Source organism: Synchiropus splendidus, chromosome 19, assembly GCF_027744825.2.
Source record: "Synchiropus splendidus isolate RoL2022-P1 chromosome 19, RoL_Sspl_1.0, whole genome shotgun sequence".
Lineage (NCBI taxonomy): Eukaryota > Metazoa > Chordata > Actinopteri > Syngnathiformes > Callionymidae > Synchiropus > Synchiropus splendidus.
In genome coordinates, this window is record NC_071352.1 from 4,393,099 (window position 1) to 4,410,000 (window position 16,902).

The 16,902-nt window shown below is 43.7% G+C and overlaps 1 protein-coding gene across 1 annotated transcript; it reads left to right on the forward strand.

Annotated features, from left to right (window-relative positions):
- The first annotated feature begins 249 nt into the window (after positions 1–249).
- tbc1d16 (TBC1 domain family, member 16) lies at positions 250–16,560 on the forward strand. Its single transcript, XM_053852873.1, has 13 exons — positions 250–434; positions 3,030–3,242; positions 3,740–3,902; positions 3,964–4,269; positions 9,069–9,263; positions 9,371–9,518; positions 9,587–9,751; positions 10,214–10,362; positions 11,717–11,851; positions 13,898–14,084; positions 14,148–14,327; positions 14,615–14,761; positions 14,915–16,560. Exons 2-13 carry the CDS (start codon positions 3,062–3,064, stop codon positions 15,197–15,199), a joined length of 2,241 nt encoding a protein of 746 aa, XP_053708848.1. The 5' UTR covers positions 250–434; positions 3,030–3,061; the 3' UTR covers positions 15,200–16,560.
- The last annotated feature ends 342 nt before the right edge of the window (positions 16,561–16,902 follow it).

The window sequence follows — 16,902 nt, forward strand, 5'->3', positions numbered from 1 at the left end:
GTCATAAACTTAACCATAAGTGTTGGTAACTGTTGTAAATATGAACAGAAATATATAAACGCTTGGTTTGTTCTTTATTTTGGTGGCAATCGACTGGCAGGATCCGTAAAGTAAAGCGAAAATAATATTGAAACTCTCCTCGGAAGTGTGCGTCACTTCGTGTGGCAAATAAAATAGTACGCCATTAATCGCGTTGCAGTTGGCAGTGTTGGTGCTTTTATTATGAAACTTGTAACCGGAAGTGTGGCTCTCGAGACGGCCGCCGAGAAACGTGAGCTGCCGCTGCAGGAAAACAACTAGAATACTGTTTCAACCGAGCCAAACCCGGGAGAAGGTGAGGCGACGCGGTGGAGATAGCCGTGCGTCGGTGTTTGCCGGGCCGGTTAGGATGGCTGACTAAACCGGGTTGTGGACTCCTTAAGGCGGGACTGAAGGTGAGGTCTTACGCACAGCTGCTCATTCATCTGCAGCTGAAACAGGTGTTGGCTACAATTCATCACCTCGTTAGCATCGCAACTGTCAGTTATGGCAACACACTTAAAAGTTGTCGAATGAGAAGCCGGACCAGCTGAAATAGTAAAGTGGTTTAGATGGGGCTGCATGGGCCAGTGTCTTCCCTGCAGGCCTGTGTTTTGAATATTGCTGCGGTGTTAAAAGCCTTGTCCCATCCGCCCTCTGCTCCCGTCTGGCGGATGCTGCCACCGGACATGGCTAGCTGACCAAGCTTCATTCCCCCCACACGGCTTCCTTTTGCCCAAACAGTCTTTCTTTCAGTGATATAACAATTCAGTATCTTTGTCAACACCCAATTCCATATAAGAGTGGATAGAGTTTAAGTCAGTAGTATTGTATGGTGTTCTTCAAGGGTCAATTTCAAGCCCCACTCGTTTTGTGTTTTGAATACTCCGAGAGTGAATCTCATTCACATGCCAACCATCCATCATTAAAACATTTGAATCCTTTGATTTTGCAGTTATTAATGTGGAACTACTAAGAATTAGTATTTACTACGCCAATACCGTTAAAATGCATTTAATCTTTGCATATAATTGTTGAAATGAATGAAATATCAATGCTACTTTTGAGCATACATTTTTGTCCTCAATGATTCATGAGGGTGGTAAATGAAATCGCTGTGTATCGATAAAGCTACAGATGTTCTTAACCCAAAAAAATCCTATAATTTGCAGAGTTAATGACAAAACTTCACTAACTCTATAGTTTTACACAAGGAAAGAAAAAAAATGACCTCTGTTATGGTCATATCCAATTACAGAGGAGTGTGTGGTCTTCTAAAATGGCAGACCCACTATATAAACAGCTTAGTTAAGGGAGTTTTTCAGGCGGATCTCTTCCACTCCCGCAGGATGGCTTGCACAGCATATAGATGAAAGTGGGTGTCACCACCACTTTTCACATGCATGACAACTTAATTCCTGAAGCCTGAGGTGTGGCTCTTATTTGTGATTCGCATCCTCCTGGGTGGTGGTTTCATATTCTCATTTGAGTTGTGATACTTTTTCCTCCAGGTGTTCTTCGTTTGGCGTGTCTTCAGTCTTTGTAATTTGAGTCACTGGATTAAAAATGTAAAGGTCAGTGTAGAGTAACTGATCGTGAAGTAAGAAAATCCTTACAATTTGTCTTAGTTCCATAAGGTATCCAAACATTTCTGTAAATCTAAGAAGCTTCCTGTCTGGGTCTGAGCTTCAGGAAATGCCTGTTTAATCAGAGGAAAAGAAGGCAAGGTTCTCCAGATAAAGGATGAGAAACTAGCTGGAGGGTGAACACTTCTGTCGGGCGTTCGTATAGATCGGCTTCAAAGTTTGAAACAGATACTGCCTTGTTTTGTTCAGAACAAATGAGTTGCTTCTCTCAAACTCTAAACTCCTGATGTCCATATAGGATTTGTTCTTGGACCAATTACTGAACAACCAATGCAAGCATCCTTTTATGGGCTTTCTGAGCGAACAGTACCGTATTGATTTTCATGTTAGTGCTTGATTTGTGAGGGGGTTCAGGACATTGGGGACTGCTTGTGCAGGGATGTATAATGAGGCGTGAGAGTGATTCTACGTTGGGCTTGGATTGTTGAGACACTAGAGATGATGGGTTTTGTTCCGTCTCTTGTCGTAAACTCAGAGAAAGCATTGTAGGTGCAAAGTGGGGGGCGAGCAAAAATGGCTGCCAGATTTGTGGAGGGCCATGACAGAACCACTGTCAAGTTTTCTGTGTCTCGTCCCCCATGATGTATTGCCCTGCACTGAGTCGGGGACTGCAACTATCTTAAGGTCTTGTTCTCTAGTGAGGCATGAAAGGACCTAAGGGAAGGCTTTTGAATGAGTAACACCCCCCCCCCCAAAAAAAACAAGTTGAAACAGAAAGCGGCCAAAATAATTCACTACCCAGAATAGACTCTTTGGGATGGAGTCGAGGAACTTTGTCATCCATGACAGACACGGAGTAGAACTACTGCCCTTACACATCTAGAGAAGCTAGGTGTTGCACATGGAGGCGGTCCTGGTCCGAACCCAAGTCATCTGCCCAACTGCCTGGGATAAGCCTAAGAAAATCAAACAGTAAGGAAAAGCTTTTAGTCAAATATCTAATTTAATATTGAGTTCTTGAGTGATACACAATGACAGTGCTGTTTCTTCTTTGTTTTAGCCTCATCCAAGTTGATTGGGAATGATGACACCTGCTTTGTTATCTGTGTGGAATTTTTCCAGCCGGTCTAGAGCGTGTTTGCACGACTGTATGTGTGTGTACATATCAGTCATTGTGCGTTGTTTACCAAAGGCGGAGATTACAGTTGAGCGGCGCAATGCTACAGGGGGAGCTGGAATGTGTCCGCTGGTACGGCCAAGTAGAGGTGATAAAAACATGGCACAACTCCGAGCCTGCGCTCTGCAGCGAGGACGCTGCAGTGAACACACACGTGATGGGTCACACTGCCCTTTAAATATTAACCAGGATGTCACTTTTTTTATTTCCATACATCATATCCTCTTGATGTGCCTTCCCCTCCACAGAGGATGGGCCCTGTGTCTCAGCGTCTTAGGAGATGTCTCTGGGTCGGCTCTTGCGACGCGCTTCATCCAAGGCTTCCGACCTCCTGACCTTTAACCCCGGACTAGCAGGCTCTGCGTTACGCTCCAGTCTGGATGGCGAGATCATCTTCTCCAAGAATAACGTGTGCGTCCATCCAGCTGAGCCCCTGCCGGGTCTGGCCGAGCACCACCCAGGTCTGACTAAAGTTTGTGTTCTTCGGTGTTTTGACTGCGACAAAGTGATGCGTTTGGGGGCAGAATACGTTGAACAACACTCTGATATGCAACGCCACTCTGTGTGACTTCCAACATAGATATGTTCACTCTAGTACGTATAGCATAGACCATGCAAATAGGTGTGACTACACTTTATTCACATTTCCAAATAACAGTTTCAACTATAACTGTCTATGATTATTAGTAACTTTATTTTATTTATTTTATATTTATGTATGTTCTTAGTTTATTTCAATTTTAGAAAGACTACAACTACATTAGCAAATGCAACCAGTACTCCCTCACACCGAATAAGAATCAGTACTTAAAGAACAACTACTAATTAGTAAAGTAACAGTAGCAATATTAGTTTAAGTTGACCCGTGGATAGAAACAGAAAACTACACGATTAACGAGCTTCACTTCAGTATCTTTGAATCAGACTGGGCTGAATGCGAAATTTGCGCCCCCTGTAGGTTACCTTTGTGTACACACCGAGAAGGATGAGAGCCTGGGAACCACTCTGATCCTAACCTGGGTGCCCAACTCCCGAATCCAGAGGCAGGATGAGGAAGCTCTGCGCTACATAACACCGGAGAGTTCGCCTGTACGCAGGAATGCAAGGCGCCGCGGCCAAAGGTATTTGGATACAAATAGTGAAGTAAACAGCATGTAACGCATGAGGATGGTCGCTCTTCAGACCCCGCTCCCGCCCACCGGTGGCACAGGAGGAAGAAGAGGATGAGGAGAGGAACAACGGCGACAGCAACTCGACTGACAGCCACGGTCTGATTCTGGACGTTGGATCCGATGCAGCCTCGCAGCCGTCGCAGTCCTCCGCCGGAGACGAGGGGGACGAAGGCTCCTGCGAGCTGTCCGACGAAGTGAGCCGGGACAGCACCATGGGGTCGGACTCGGACACCTTCTCTTCGCCCTTTTGCTTGTCCCCGGTCAGCGAGGCGCTATGTGAAAGTAGTGGCTCCGTCTTCCTGGACAACGAGAGTCGGTCAGTCTGCCTTTAGATACTCTTCACCATTGGTTATTAAACAGCCCAAAAGCCATATTGTTTCGCTGGCAACTTTGATTTGTTCTCTCTACCAAATAATCCGAAACAGGTCATGTGATTTTATGCTCCATGGATTCCGATTCAGACGTTGCCATGGTCTGCCACAAGGTGGAGCTACAACAAAATAATTGATGACATACTTTTGTCGTACCCTTGATGGCCGCATGGTGTCTCTCAGCTGCATGACTAGATTACCAGCGCCAAATGTGCATGTAAAAACAAATTCGCTGCTCTTTCAACAACACTTATGAAATCAAAGCGAGCCCTGCGGACAGTGTCTCTCGTGTTATTAGCTCATTTGTGTACAGATTACAAACACTATTACTTCCATCATCGTTCAGCTTTTTAGTGATTTTACCCTCCCTCCCCCCTCTGTCTCTCTCTCTGCCTCTCTCTCTGCCTCTCTCTCTGCCTCTCTCTCTCTCTCTCTCTCTCTCTCTCTCTCTCTCTCTCTCCGTCTCGCTTTCTCTTCATGTTCAATGCCTCTTCAGATTCTTACTTTGCCACATCACTTTGGCACTTTTGTCACATGACTCTCACATTAATTGGATATTAAATGAAATATATTTATAGTCTATTTCGTATCATTTAAATTCTGTTTTTAAAAGATGTGTCTCTTTATGCTGTTGAAATCAAATTTTCCCTCTTCATTTGATTTGCTCTTATATTTGTGATAGCGTGCGTTATATTACATATTATTAAAATTAGTCCTACTGTTAGGATTGTTTATCTCACCTTGGTGTGTGTATAACTTCCCAAAATATTTCTTTTTATCTCTCACTTTAATAGTTTTATCTCGCTACTGAACATCTTCAGCCGTTTGCTTCGACGTCTTGTCTTAGTACATTTTAAATAAGTCACTACATGGTCACTGTTTCTGTGTCTGCTTAGCTCTTTATTTTACTTCCATACGGCCCTGTATACTTTGAGTCTTTCTGGGTGTCTTTCAGTAAGGTTCCTCTTTGCTTTGCCCCACTCTCAAATATCCCCCCCTTCTCCTCCTCCTCTTCCTAAAGTCTGTGTGAAGCCCTTTGATTCCCAGCGCTCCCGGGGTTGTTGTGCTGGGCTGCATGTCAGGTCTCTGGATTAGAGGACTGGAGAGGGAGAGGAGCAGCAGCCAAAACTCTGGAACTCACTCAATCTCTCTTTCTCTCTCTCGCTTTAATTGACACTGTTAAGAGGCCGGGAACTGGAAACATGTCACTTGGAATCACTCAGAGTGAAAGGGCCACATTCGGGAGAGCAGGAGTGGAAGGGAAGGAGGGGACGAGCGGCCGGAGTAGTGGAAGGCAAAGGAGCTTTGGAATTGAACTGTAGTATATGAAATCATTGCTGGCAGCCACTGTCTGTGACTTTCAACTTTTAAATGGATGCACATGCGGTGAGAAGAAGACGGTAATTTCACAGTAACATCATTACGATTTTATAGTCTGCTTTCCAGGCCTGTAAATAATATCCCACCTCGGCTTTTTTTCTCAATCAACTGGGGCAGAGTAGGGATCACTTTTCCAGACTGTGAATACTGTAAAATGAATTTGACATGGAAGATGACCTTCTAAAAGACGGCATTCAAGTAAACCAGAATTAGGAGGAAAAAGTAGATGTGGAACTAGCTATGTTTTTATGAGAACTATGAAACTAAATAGAAAGCATCACTAGTTTTCCATTGATTCTTGCCCTTTTAATAATTTGTTTTTTTTTAAATTGTAAACTATGGAGACACTGCTCGCCACAGGTGGGAAGCCATCACTTCTCAGGGTAATGCTGTTGTTGGTCAATGTATGCTTTAAATTATAGAAGAATTCTGTCCTAAACCAACTGACTTGTCGTCTGAATTCAGGGTTTCCCGCAGCACTTAACGTCACTTGGATGAATTCAGAAACATGCTAGACAGTGCAGAAAGTTTCACGTTTAATATATCTGGCAATGTTTTATTGCAAGCTTGAAACAAACAAGTATGTAGTACTGCAAACAAGTACTGTGTACTTCTTTGTATAACAATACTATTTTTGAAGTATCTTCGTAAGCATCTTCAAAAGGTTTTGACACGAGTCCCAGGTGTCAAAAGCAAGGCCTGCATCCCAAACACAGCCAGCCTGGCCATTTTATGTGACCTACAGAGATCACAGTCTTCAAGCTTTGCTCTTCAACGCACATTTTTTTAGCTTTAACTTTATGAGACTATGAATGTGAGCAAGTGATCTGGTGACTTCTGAAAACCATGTGTTTGTTGCCGATAGAAGGGAATTTGACGGGAAATGGGAAGGGGGTGCACAATGCTGCTTCAAGAAGATAAACCAGTGTGTCTCTGGTGTTTGGAGGCGGAGTCAACTGTGAACCACAGAGATTCTTTATGCTAAAATTAGCCTCCAGTAATTAAAAGGGAGGCTGATATCTTGTTCCACATCTATTGTTAAAGAATTCAATGTGTAGATTGTCTGTGTTGTTCTGCAGGAGACTAGAACTGTGCTCTCTTTCATGAGCTCCAACTTGGAATGAGAGACTTGTTGTCAAAAGATTATTTTCCATTTGATTCTGTCTTTTTACTAGTAGTTCCCATTTAATTAAAAACATGAACACTGCTGAAAATACAGACTTACGAGACTCTGTGAAAGAGTAGATCTTAAAATGTCTGTAATAAACCCATGTTTTTGTGACAGGGTTTCAATGATCGCTGTTTTTTCCTGACCAGTTTGTCTGCTCCGCACACACCTCACTTTGAACCACAGGGATTAGCTGAAGGGCCTCCGTGTCCCGGGAGGACTGCGGCACTTGCTTTGGTCCTTCTTCTAAGAGTGACCTAACGTTCCCCTGTGTAAAGCCTGATATTTGTGGAAAAAGGTGTTATGTAGGGCCTCCAGGCAGTTTAATCTCTCCCCAGCCTGCTGGGACGCACTGGTTAGACTACAAAACAGCTTGTTTACATCGTGTTCTCGGTACATTAATGGCTGTACTCATTTGCCCCTTTAAGCACACGCCAACCACTTGAGTGTGAGTCATTCTTTTATATGAGATTTGTGTATCTCTCACATTTGTGTATTTGGAAATGGCTACGCAGAACACACTTTATATGTTTATATATTCCCATTTTCAATAATTCACCTGACCTCTTCATCATTTTCCCCTCATGAACATCTTCAAAAACATTTACAGTTATTAGAAAAACTGCCACCTGGTGGTGGGAGGTCATCCTTTACAAACCTGCAGCGTGGGACTTCATAGTATCTTAAAGCCATTTTTTAACATACTGTTATAATAATAATTGTGTCAATTTGACCCAGATGTGATGTGAATATATTTCAGCGGGCAATATTTTCTTGTGTATTTCATGACTGGCTACAATTTAGCTGTCTTTAAACTGTGTACGAAGTCTGTTGAAACTGTTGTCATGTTGATAGAAAATAGTTGGAAAGACTGTTTTCTGAACCTCAAAACTCAAGCAAAGTTTAGATTTGAGTACAGGTTTTTGTGCTTCCTAAAATGTTTTTTTTTAATGTTAAAAATAAGGTATCAAATAAACTAGAATGTTCTTAGAAAAAGAAATAAAATTAAAAAAGAAAATTAATACACACAATCATAAGACAAATATTATATGTTCAGAGCCATCATATGCTTTCTGTCATTTGTAGTCCAGCATCTTATTCTCTACCTCCACAACCATGAGCCGTTTCAGGCTTGAGTCGTGATGTCTGTTAGCATCAATTGTTTTTCGTGATATTGCCCAGAGCCAGAGGCATGAGCCCTGAGTGGTGCATCTCTTACCGAATTATTGGTGGCATTTATGGGAGCAAAATGTTGGTGAGATCGTAACGTGAAAGTATGAATGTATTCTAGCAGGAGACGCTTGAGGAGACGATCCTGAGCGAGCAAAATAGCTGATTCAGAAAAGCACTTCTCAAATGTCACTGGGTTTAATGCATTTGAGCGCCGCTCTGTTTCTCAGCATTAGCATGTCTTGGAGTGTGTTTCAGAGTGTATCATGGTCATTAGATATGGTGTGTTAAGTATGTGTGTGTGTATGTGTGTGTGACAAAGACTAGGAAGCTGTGTGCACTGACTTAAACTCTATGTGCAGCCATGTTTATGTGCCTGTGTTGAGCAGCAGAAGAACCACAGGCTCAGGTTTCAATACCAGGAACAATAATGTGACCATTGGGGGAATGACAGGAGAATCATGTGCGATTCATGTGTGTATTATTTTGTGTGTGTGTACGTGTGTCCTCAGGAGCCTCCATGCATTCCTCCCATTCTCATTCTCCTGGCGGAACCATATTGAGACCCAAAACAACAGGGCAGTGCAGATAGCGTGGAATAACCCCGCATTTCTTCACGATTATCAGCGGTCAAGACACAATTGCCCACTTTGTGCGAGGGATTTTCTGAAGCTGGGTGTCTGTGTGGAACTGCAGGGAGAATAGTAAATGTATATATTAGAAGGGGAACAAAAAAAATTAAAATCAATGTTTTATTATTCATTTATCGCGATATTCAATTTCACAATGGTACTGAAGTTTTTTAAACTTTTATTTCCCATCATACACTGCCATCTCATTTAGTCGCTGTCGTCATGGATGTTTGGGATATGACGTCCCTTTCCTGCGAAAGTTTAGATGGACAAATAAAGTTGGCAAATAAAAGTTGCAAATCAGAAAATGTATATAATACAATTACATTCCTTTCGATATCAATGCAAATAAAAGCAAAAAAGCGCTTTAAAATGCCCTCTTGCTTTGCTTTAGGGACCTGTGTGAGGAATCGCTGACACACTCAGTGAGCTCGTCCTCCAGTCTGGACAGCCACGCTCCATCAGAGTCCAGCAGCCAGTCTCTGGGGGTGCGATGGGAGGAGCAGCAGAAGGTTCTGGCCCTGGAACAGTTGTGCGGAGTTTTCCGGGTAGACCTGGGTCACATGAGATCGCTACGGCTGTTTTTCAGGTCAGTTGTTTTGCCATCTTGTGGTCCTTTTTCCTATGTAGTGATACCTGTGTCTGCAGCTGAGAGTATGAAATGACCCAGTTTTGTTGATCCAACTTGACCTGCAGTGACGAAGCGTGCACCAGTGGTCAGTTGGTGATCGCCAGCAGAGAGAGCCAGTATAAAATCCTGCACTTCCATCACGCTGGCCTGGACAAGCTGGCGGAGGTCTTCCAAAAGTGGAAGTGCTGCAGAGAAACTCACCTGAAGGATCAGGTAGGTTCGAAGTCTGGAGGACAGTTGGATTCTTCACCCAGCATTTCTAACACCCCTGACATGGCTAGGTGTCGGATGAGAAGTCTTGCATGCAGTTTTCCATCCAGAGGTCCTCACTGCCGTCGGCTGAAACCCACCCAGAGGAGAGGCTCTACCGGCGGCTGGACGTCGCCACCTGGTTACGTCATCTCAACCACAACGGACAGGTGGAGGAGGAGTACAAGCTGCGAAAGGTAGGTCGCAATATTGCAACGTTTATGGTTGAGTTTTGGTGTCTGGATCTTAATTCCTCCTTCCCTGGCTTAGCAGTCTCCAGTCAGGCCCTATCTTCCCTCTACCTCCACAGCTGGCAACCTCTTGTGCAAATCCACTGCAGCAGCTAGCAGAACATTATACCAGCCTACAAACCCCCTCTCACTTGATGGACAAGATATGATGGGATTTCTATTCCCACAGTCTCAAAGAGGCCAGTACCTCAGGTCAAGTGCTTCACATCGGCCTCTTCCTGCTTTTAAGTCAAAAGAGAAAAAGGGGCTTTCAGTTTTACTGATTGTTCTGTGAGTCATATCTGTCCTCTCACTTTGACTCATATTGAGAATTAGCTTCTTAGAGAAATGACTCATAGCGAAACAGGTTGGTTTAAACATTTCTTTTTGATGATTCTATTTCTTTTTTCCCGTGCTTCTCATAACCAGGCCATCTTTTTTGGCGGTATCGACCCATCCATCCGTGGAGAGGTGTGGCCCTTCCTGCTGCACTACTACAGCTATGACTCCACGTCCCAGGAGAGAGAGGCCTGGAGATTACAAAAGCGCACTGACTACCGGGACATTCAGGAGCGCAGGTGAGGTGTAAATCATCACGGTGAAACTGGTTCCCCTGGTCCGCCACAGGCTTTTTCGGTACTGAAAATGTCATGACACGTGCTTGATCAACAACAGCCTGTGTTATGTAACCATGACTATTTGTCTTTTTTTTCGGGGAATGATTGATCATATGCTCAGTAGAGATGAAGTTACATTTTTATTCCAGGGACTGCAATGATGTGAGATCCCAGCGGGTTTCTGTCCTTCAGTAAATGGAGACGCAGTACTAAGAATCAGCTGCATTCCTGAGATAGTACAAATACACAGATACGCTGTCACGTGGCAGCAACGTTGGCCACCAGACATTCAGTCAGTCAAACAATAACAGTCTATTGTTGCCTCTCGGTGACGGCGCCGTGCGATCAATAGAAACAATAAGGGACTCTGGAGAGAAAACATGTCAGAGCCAATCTCAGCTTTTGATTGGACACACGCACACACACACACACACACACACACATCAAACGGGTGTGAAAGGAGTTAATTAGACAGCTTTCATCCGTGAGGTCTGCTCACTCGTCTTCAGTGATGTCTGCTAATTATCCTGCTTGTTCTTACTCAAGGCCACCAGCCGATCATTAGCAGTCACACGGCGGCTGCAGTGGACAGTTGTAGAGTGTACTGCATGTGTCCTTTCAGATTTCTTTGTGAGTCCAGGTATCGAACTAGCAACACATTTTATCACCACAGTTTTCGCATTTTTTTCCAGTTCAAACAGGATTCAGGTGGACCTTTCATCTGTTTCTTATCTCATTATTCCCGGCATTATTAGAATGCCTTTATCTTGATACTGCGGTCGTATCAGCGTCTTGACAGGTGAGTCACTGTTTGCCCGGTTCTCTTCGGCAGCTGCTGGGAAACACGTCAGGTAACATGCTCAGGAGAGATGGCACATAAATATAGAGAGGCGGCCGAGGGAGAACCAAGTGACACAAACACGCTGTACCGAAACTAAGCAGTTGCGTGACATTGCATCAGGTGTGCCATCATTATTCCTGGTGGAGCCACCAGCAAAACAAACAACTCTAATTAAATCGCTCCAGCTTATTAGGAGTTGAGCGCTTTAGGTCTGCGGCCAAACTCTCTTGAACATTTCGAGGAATGGGTTTGGCTCTTACTGCTTTGCAATGGTTCTCACCGGAGAGATTTATTTCCAAATACTTCCTCGGACCCCTGCTAGGCCGCCCGCAGTCTTCCCTCATTTGTCTTTCACAGTTAACTCCTGCACCAGGGCAGCATGTAAAACATTCATTTATTCATCTAGCTTGATCAATATTTCAATTCAGGTGTTGATAAATAAGTGATTGTTGATGCAGAGTGTCGACTGGTTAGGTTGTCCATGAGCCCAGAGGAGCAGAGTGAGTTCTGGAGGAAGGTCCAGTTCACCGTCGATAAGGACGTGGTGCGAACGGACCGCAGCAACAACTTCTTCAGAGGAGAGAACAATCCCAACGTGGAGATCATGAGGTCGGTCTTCCTCCCTCCCTCCCTCCCTCCCGGCTTCTTCGTTCCTCATCAGCCCTCCACTCTCTCCGTTCATTTCATATTCAGAGTCCTGGGGGACACGCAAATGAGTTTCATGCTTTATTGACTCTGACTAAGCTGCCAGAGCACTTTTTTGATGTATGCTGAGAGCTAATGGCTTCCTAAACGAGGAGCAGAGGGTTTAAATAGCATATTAGTTTAGCGACTCTCATGCCAGCTCCGAATGTTTGTCGAGGTATCTCCCTCCCGTGCACCCTGATTAGTGATGCATGATGTTTTTTAATGCCTATCACCCCTATTAGAGAGTAAGATTAAGCAGTGAAATTACAGGGCTGTGTTCTGTTGTCATAGTGCATGTCATAAATATCCAGCCAAGAGGTGATGGGGGCAGCAACCTTGGTAAAGAGGCCCAGGTTTTCCCTGTCTCAGAGACTTTCTTCAGCTCTTCGGGGAGACTACTGAGCTGCTCTCACATGCTTTGGACACTGTCTCTCCAGTGTGTCCTGGGTCAGCTCTGGGCTTCCTTCCAGTTGGACCCACTAGTAGGAAACATTAGAATCAGTTCCTAGCTATGTTTGATCCAACTCAAGGTGGACACGACCCACTGACATGGTACTAATGGTTGACAATCCTTTTCAACCGTCACAGTCATGGCCACAGTATTTCTATTCCCGAGATTGCAACCATATTTAGCCACTCACTATAATTCGAGACTAGCACCATGAGTGTGATGCACATATGTGTCAATATATTTATATGTGCTACATTCACAATTACCATCACCTAGAACCAACATTTTTATGCATAACATATATAGCAATAGAAAGGTTTTTATGGTGTAGCTAATCATGAAATACAAAAATGTATTTGCAAACACTGCAGGTAAAAGTTTGTTTGTGCTGTAGTTAAATATTGAAATAATTCTCCAGTTTTTAAACAAACACTTTTTAAGTCAAAGCATAGACTTAAAAAGCTTAATAGTAATGTTTGAAGTTTTAGGTTATTTTTTTTTTTTTTTTAGGACTAAGATTTTTTATTGTTGATGCACATATGAAATCCAATTATCCTGTGAAGCGCACCATAGAAAAGTTCGTTCACACATGCAATAATATGAAAAAACTAAAAATAGATTTTTGTATTTCAACCATTTTTCCCACCTCCAGTTAAACAGTTCTTCTTTGAGTTTCATCTTAAATGTGTTTCTCCATAATTAATAATTGTTGAACAATGTCAATCCATTTTCTTGTGATAGCCTTCTTTCTAGCTACCAAAAAATTTTGATCTGATTTGTGAACAGATCCTTCAAGATATCCAAGGTATAGCATACTTCCACAAAAGGGTATTTTCTATCCCAACACAAGTGAAGTTTTATTTTTGTATCTTTATTTTTCTTGTCTGTTCTGTTCTCCTTTTCTAAAAAATGGTAAATCCAAGAAAAAAATAATATTAAAAAATAAAATAAAAACTGCATTTAACTTAACTTAAATGAATGAATAAATAAATCATAATAAAAAAAAATAACATTATGTATTTTGGACATAAAAATAGAATCTCATAATTAATAATCCAACCTTTGAGATTCTGTAAAAGTCACGTCTTCATTTGAAGAACCAGAAAATCAAAATTGCACGGGCTTGACTGAATCACTTCTGCTTCACTACCAGCCTTCGGTTGGTTGCCTCTCTGAGCCGACATCCATCCCCTCCCCATTTGAATATTTCATCATTTCCAATCAAATATATGCTGTTGTTTTCCACTCTTGTTTTACTGCTGCTTAAGTATGCAAAAGTACTTGTAAAGAGGATTTCTTAAAAGCAGCATCCGTGTGGGGAATACAGAGAGATCATTAATTTTTCTCCCTGGTTACTGGAGGAGTTGGCATAGCAACCACAGAAGTGGAGTGTGGTGTTTGCTGGGCATTAACAGCAGTTTAGAAACAGATGTTGGATCAGTGGCGTGTTTGGGTGGGACGTTGTGTTTATGTCAACATTCAGAGACGGTAGTTCTTGAACGGCCTCTCCTCCTCAGGCGAATTCTACTCAACTATGCAGTGTTTAATCCAGACATGGGGTATTGCCAAGGCATGTCGGACCTGGTGGCCCCTCTGCTCAGCGAGATCCAGGATGAAAGCGACACCTTCTGGTGCTTCGTGGGCCTGATGGAGAACACCATCTTCATCAGCTCCCCACGCGACGAAGACATGGAGAGGCAGCTGGTACATTGATTTATCCCAAGTACAGTGAGGCTATAAAGTTGAGATTTAACCGCCTGCTTTCAGATGTACCTGCGAGAGTTGCTGCGGCTCATGCTGCCGCACTTCCACCAGCACCTGACTCGGCTCGGCGAGGACGGGCTCCAGCTGCTCTTCTGCCACCGCTGGATCCTGCTGTGTTTCAAACGCGAGTTCCCGGACACAGAAGCTCTGCGCATGTGGGAGGCATGCTGGGCTCACTACCAGGTCAGGTCATGCTCAGAACCCGTTCCACTGTTAGACTCAATTTGTTTTCATGGATAAAAATTGCATTTAAAGTAGCAAAACTCTACCAACTTGTGGCTTTCCTCCTCTCAAATCCGTTTTTAAATTTGGCAGCTTAACATTTCGAGGTGATAATCGCCGCCATGCAAACAAAAAGGTGCCGCCATGACAATGTAGTTTCCCATCCTAAACCTCTTTAATCCCGTCTTAATCTGCCACTCCACTTCTCCATGCTAATATTACCCCAATATCACCGCTGCTCTTCACAGACGGACTATTTCCACCTCTTCCTGTGTGTGTCCATCATCGTCCTGTACGGGGAGGACGTGACGGACCAGCAGCTCGCCACCGACCAAATGCTGCTTCACTTCAGCAACCTCTCTATGCACATGAACGGGGAGCTGGTGCTCCGCAAGGTACCTCACTCGTCACCTCCATTTTTATGGTCAGACAGTGTTTCTTTTTAAGTCAAACATGTCGACTTTGACTGCAGTAATTCAGATGGGTGATGCGAGCTGATGTGTTACGTATGTCCCCGCCCCCACCCATGCCCCCCTCCCCACCTGCAGGCACGCAGCCTCCTCTACCAGTTCCGCCTGCTGCCCAGGATCCCCTGCAGCTTACATGACCTCTGTAAACTCTGCGGTCCCGGGATGTGGGACAGCCGCTACATCCCCACCGTAGAGTGTTCAGGAGAGCACACAGACTCGGAGAGCTGCCCCTATGGAGGCACCTCCACCCCTCTGCCCTCATCCCCCTCACCGTCCCCCTCACCCAACCTGACCCCCACGCCTCCCCTGGAGGGGAAGAAAGGCTCCAAAACTCGGGATATTTTCACTTTCCGTAAGCAATGAAAAGTCAATCTGAGCGTCTTAATCTGAGCAAAGTAAATTCTAAAAATGAGTGTGGCAAAGGCGCTCTCCAGTCAATTATTCCTCCCTTTTGTTTTCTCTCCTTTAAGATGGAAAACAAGTCTGAAAATTATGCAAATATCCCGAATCTGTTTGTTCACCTCTTCAATTACATGTTGAATGAATGAATAACAAGCGCCTCAGCGACGATTACGACCTCTCCGGCTTCTCTCCATCGCGATGCTCTGGATCCAGGAGTTTCTTCTTATGCTGCAATTCAGAACACTGCCTCGACTGAATGTGATCAATCATAAACTGCCAGTGTTGCTGACTGGGGTTCAGTGAATCACCAATCAATCACCAGCCTGTGAGGGGCTCAGGCAACGTGGGCTGGGCTTGTAGGCTGCGGTCACGGCAGGGTCCGAAGCGAGTCGCCTGGTGCAATCTTTTTGACTTCTCCCATCAAATGGAGGCTTCTTCGTGCGAGTAAGTGAAGGGGTGGAAAATATCTGACACACACCTGTCAATCAAATCTGGAGCACACCATCTATCCGCAGGTTGTTTTCAAGATAGCAGTCGTCACTGTTGGACCACAGTGTTCCAGGTCGCTGCCCCACCTCCAGTCTCTCATGTTGGTGAGGCAAAAGTGACATGTTTAATTGTCCCTTTCTCATTTTATAATTTAGAAGGTGATGCGTTCAATGACCTCTTCATTCCAAACTTGTGTTTAACACTCATCAATGTAAGATGAAACTGGACAGTTTCCCAGCGACTTGGACCAGCTGCGGGAGCAAGCACTGACGATTGCTGTTACGCTTTTTCAACTCAGGAAAGTGGTTGAAATATAAGTCCACAAACTCCAGTCAGCCAGAACATTATGACCACCTGTCTGTATGTGTGTAGGCTGCACTTTAGCTGCTCTTGTTGCCGACAATAAAGGACCTGAAACAGCAGCTGCGGTCATGGTCCCACTCAGCACTGGTAACTCCAACGAACAATCACAGCTGCATTTCATTTATGAGCAGGTAAATGTATCATCAATGTTAGCAATACTATAACCTTGCATGGAAGATGGGTCACTGATTCCGTTTACATGAAGTCTGGACGCATTTATTCACACGACTGAAACCATATTTTCCAACAGCAATAGATGATTTTACAAATAAAAGAACCCTGGGATTAAAATGATTTATCAGCGTTGCATTGTTTAATAAGTCACACTTACTTGAAGTGGCTACATGAACATGGGGGCAATAACTGGATGGTCACTTCAGTTGTCTTGGTGTCACTTAACAAAGCCACATTGTGTAATAAAATGTGAAATATTTAACCACTTTGCCGTCTTTGTTTATTAAATTGTCTATTTAACCTACAGGTTGTGATGACAGCTAAACTTCTCTGTAGTTCTTAAAGGATTTGTTTGCGTAGGTAGATATATGATGGTTTATAATTGTGATTCGAAATGGCATATGATGTTAGTGTCAAAATGTGCCAAACCAATAAAATGAAGCTACTTTTATAACCTGCCATAACACTATGACCACGTCTTAAAGTTGCAAATTGAGTGTCCATAATGGTAATGTGTACTTTCTTCAAGCAAAAATTTAAATTAAAATAGAATTTTGATATTGTTAGTTGGTCCCTTTTTTATTATTATATTAACATTAACAGTCATTGTAGAGGGACTGAGTGCTATCAAATATTTA